We start from the raw sequence: 3,792 nt of genomic DNA, 5'->3' as shown, positions 1-3,792 counted from the left end.
AGGCTAGCCCAGAGGATAGTCGAGTCTTAGCTGCCGCTAAAAGTCTGCTATCAAGATGGACCCAAAAATTTTCAATATACGTGTTTCTGTGACTGATGAGTCTATTGTTTATGTATATTGACCCTTTCTTATAATATCAAGTTCACTCTCTCACAATAAGATTATTTTAGGCCATTTTATTATAACTATTATCGTCGGTCTTTGAAATTTCTATTTTTATATATATAATGGCTTTTTTTACTCGATTTAGGCATCAAAATCTCAAAGACGGCCATGTCCAAATCAACCGCCATCTCCTTCAGATATACTATTGGTGGCTCCAAACACGGTCCATTCATTTCACTTAACCAAACCTGATATCGTCTAATATCATACCGTCTCAAACTCAAAAAGAAAAAATAAACCCGAATACATACCGCCCCAAATAGATATTTTGGCGGTTTTATTCATACGCCAAATTCTACATAACAAACTCTCGAAGGTCAAACTATAGGCTTTTGAATATATCAAACCATAAATTCGTTAAATCAACAATTGACGGGACCCATAACTCCAATTCCAATTCTGGTATTGATTTCATGGAGTTTCGTTAGAAGCTTCCATCATCAATTTAATATTAAAAGCCAAAAATCCTTATCAATTAATTCAAACAGAAGACCAACACCAACACCACTTCACCCAACATATTATTATTAATATTAATAATCCCCTGCTTCTGTTCTTCCCTTCATAGACAAGTTCAGTTGCATAGATTAATCATCATTCCATAATGGGTATTTGTGGTGGAAAATCAGCCAATGTTGCTCATGCTTCTTCTACTCAATTTCTTGGTACTCTTTCAATATTATTATTGTTTGTAATTTTGATTATTATTATTATTTGTTAATTTTGATTATTATGATTTTGTTCATGCTTCTTCTACTCAATTTGGGTACCAGTGTTGTAAAACTCGCCAGGCGCTAGTCGGGCTGTGGGCTAGGGACTAGCAACTAATCGGCGATTAATGATTAATCGAACTGGAATTCATATGTAAATTTTCAAATACATATATATTACAAATTTTATATATAAAACCTTCAATTTTGATCGATTTAGACAAAAATGAGGATTAATTGTCGACAAGTCGGCGGGTTAGCGACTAGCGATTAATCATTAATCAGCGTCTAGTCGAGAGTTTTACAACATGCCAGTCTTTGTCTTTCTTCTTCAGTTATTATTATTATTATTATTATTATTATTATTATTATTTGTTAATTTAATTATAGAGCTTCTTCAATTTGAATATTTATAAGTAATTGACATGTGTTGTTGATCATTTTGATTTTCAGAGGATATGATCAATAAAAGTGGGAAACATAGTTCAAAATCTTCAAAGAATCAATCAAAAACTGTGAGCTTCAACAAGGTTTCAAAAGCACATAAAAATGATCATTTACCGATTCCGATTAACCTCAAAGCATTTAGCTTGAGTGATCTCAAGACTGCCACCAAGAACTTCCGGCCCGATAGTCTACTAGGCGAGGGCGGATTTGGTCAGGTTTTTAAAGGGTGGGTTGATGAGACCACCTTTGCTCCGGCCAAACCGGGCACTGGGCTCGTGGTGGCTGTCAAGATACTGAAAGACGATAGCTGCCAAGGTCACCGTGAATGGCTTGTAAGTGATCCCCTTTCTTGTATTATGATCAGTTTCTTGATGTTTTCATAACCAGACTGGCCACTAACTGGCCGTCTATAGCAGCTCACTAGTTGGACCGGTTTTAAAAAACAGTGGATAACGTCATAAATAATTTAAATATATATAAGTTATTAAAAACAAAATATATGGAACTACTTTTTCTTTATGTGTGGATTTGTAGTAAATAAATTTAAATAAATAATAGCATCCTTTTAAATTCGGACCAACGACCGGTTCAATATGCCAGCCCGACCCAAAACTGGACGTTCAAATGGAGGATGTTTAAAATACGATCAATTGGACTGGTTATGCAGCCGGCTCACAAGGAATTGGTGGTTTGATTTTTGATTTTTTTTTCAATCTGTAGACCGAGCTCGATTACATGGTGAGACTTCATCACAAAAATCTTGTTAAACTCATTGGCTACTGTTCAGATTGCGAAAACCGCCTTTTAGTTTATGAGTTCATGCCTAAAGGATGCTTAGATAATCACTTGTTTAGAAGTGAGTTTTACTTTCTTTATACCGATACAGTTTGTTTCGTTTTGTGGGTCCGACGTCATAGAATGATATGTGACCCACAAAACGTGAACACATAGTAAAATTTTATATTTATTAAACACCTTATGTATTTTATTTGTAGAAAGTGTTCAACCGATGCCATGGGCCACAAGGATGCGCATTGCGGTTGATGTAGCACAAGGCTTATCGTTTTTGCATAGCCAAGAACCTTGTATCATATATCGCGATTTGAAGGCTTCCAACATTTTGCTAGATTCGGTATATGCCTAAACTATTTCCCTTTTATGTTAAGATATAAAGCAAAGATATTATTGTTTCCTATATTCTTATTAATTAATGGTTTTTTTGTCATTGAATTACGTAGGATTTTAACGCGAAGCTTTCAGATTTTGGTTTGGCAAGAAACGGTCCTGTTGGAGACAACACACACGTGTCTACTAGGGTTGTTGGGACCAACGGCTATGCTGCACCAGAATATGTAGCAACAGGTACGCGTTTTTAATACATTGAACTATTGTGTAAAGTTATTTAAAACTTAATATTTTGTATGTAACATTATTAAATTGCACTCCTAACGCTTCTTTAACGCCCGATTATTTACATTCTATATACGTTTCTTGTCTCTACATAAATTAATATATAAACAATGTACATACGTATTCGACTTATTCACATGTTACCTAATTTTAACGAGGTGGTTTCTACACTATATTCAGGGCATTTGACACCAAAAAACGACGTGTACAGTTTTGGGGTGGTCTTATTAGAACTGCTATCAGGAAGACGAGCCATAGCAGATGAGAGAGCCGGTGGGGTAGAAGAAACATTGGTAGAATGGGTTAAACCGTTTCTAAGTGATACTAAACGTGTTCTTAGAATCATGGACACACGGCTTGGTGGTCAATACTCCAAGAAGAGTGCACAAGCCGTGGCTGCACTAGCATCAAAGTGTCTCCATAGTGACCACCGGTTCAGGCCGACTTTGGTTGAGGTTCTTGCTACTTTACAAAATATTCAACATGGTCAGAAAGATGTTTTGAGGGGTTCACCTGATCAACACCAACAAAAGTTTAGGAGTTTGAAGGAAATAAGTGTAGGTACAAGATCAAGATGATGGTGTATATATGTTTGATGTACAACTCTTCATGCATGACGTGCAAGTTTTGTTGCGTGATGTACAAGTGATTGTAGTTAGCAACTCATACAGGAGGGTCCTTGACTCCTTGTTGATAATTGCATACATGAGATGATAAGTAAAAATTCATAAAATCTTTATATTTTGACGGGTGCGACTCGTGATGTTAGAGTATTGTTTTTAGCTATAGCGCATTACGTCTTAAAAATATTCGTCTTCTATTATAAAATTTTTATTTTACCAAAGGTTGATTTTTAGGCCTCCTAGTAGCTTTCATGACTACGTATGTCTAAGAGTGCTTATAAACAGTTGAATTTAAAACAACGGTCTAAATCAAAACTGGTCGATCAGTTTGACTAATTTAAAATTTATGTGGCTTACATATGGTTTGGGTTTTTTTTTCTATATATTGTGAAACTGATACATCAATAAATGATTTTTTGACTATGAAGAAACACTAA

The 3,792-nt window shown here is 35.2% G+C and overlaps 1 protein-coding gene across 1 annotated transcript; it reads left to right on the top strand.

Moving 5' to 3' along the window:
• The first annotated feature begins 424 nt into the window (after nt 1-424).
• LOC143595991 (putative serine/threonine-protein kinase PBL18) lies at nt 425-3,566 on the top strand. The gene is made up of 6 exons (XM_077074872.1): nt 425-830; nt 1,329-1,654; nt 2,043-2,178; nt 2,318-2,454; nt 2,561-2,684; nt 2,913-3,566. The coding sequence occupies exons 1-6, from the start codon at nt 770-772 to the stop codon at nt 3,308-3,310; spliced, it is 1,182 nt and encodes a 393-aa protein (XP_076930987.1). The 5' UTR covers nt 425-769; the 3' UTR covers nt 3,311-3,566.
• Nucleotides 3,567-3,792: the final 226 nt, after the last annotated feature.

The sequence above is a fragment of the Bidens hawaiensis genome, unplaced genomic scaffold, assembly GCF_021521415.1.
Source record: "Bidens hawaiensis isolate Kalapana, Puna unplaced genomic scaffold, B.hawaiensis_p1.1 tig00045932_1, whole genome shotgun sequence".
In the NCBI taxonomy this organism is placed as follows: Eukaryota; Viridiplantae; Streptophyta; class Magnoliopsida; order Asterales; family Asteraceae; genus Bidens; species Bidens hawaiensis.
The sequence above is the reverse complement of the archived record's forward strand: the minus strand, read 5'-3'. Positions and strand labels throughout refer to the sequence as shown.

Excerpts from the sequence above, each read along its gene's own strand:
- LOC143595991 (XM_077074872.1), top strand. The coding sequence starts at position 770 with ATGGGTATTTGTGGTGGAAAATCAGCCAATGTTGCTCATGCTTCTTCT. Across the intron at positions 2,455-2,560 it reads CCAACATTTTGCTAGATTCG|GATTTTAACGCGAAGCTTTC; the intron begins GTATATGCCTAA and ends TGAATTACGTAG. Across the intron at positions 2,685-2,912 it reads ACCAGAATATGTAGCAACAG|GGCATTTGACACCAAAAAAC; the intron begins GTACGCGTTTTT and ends CACTATATTCAG.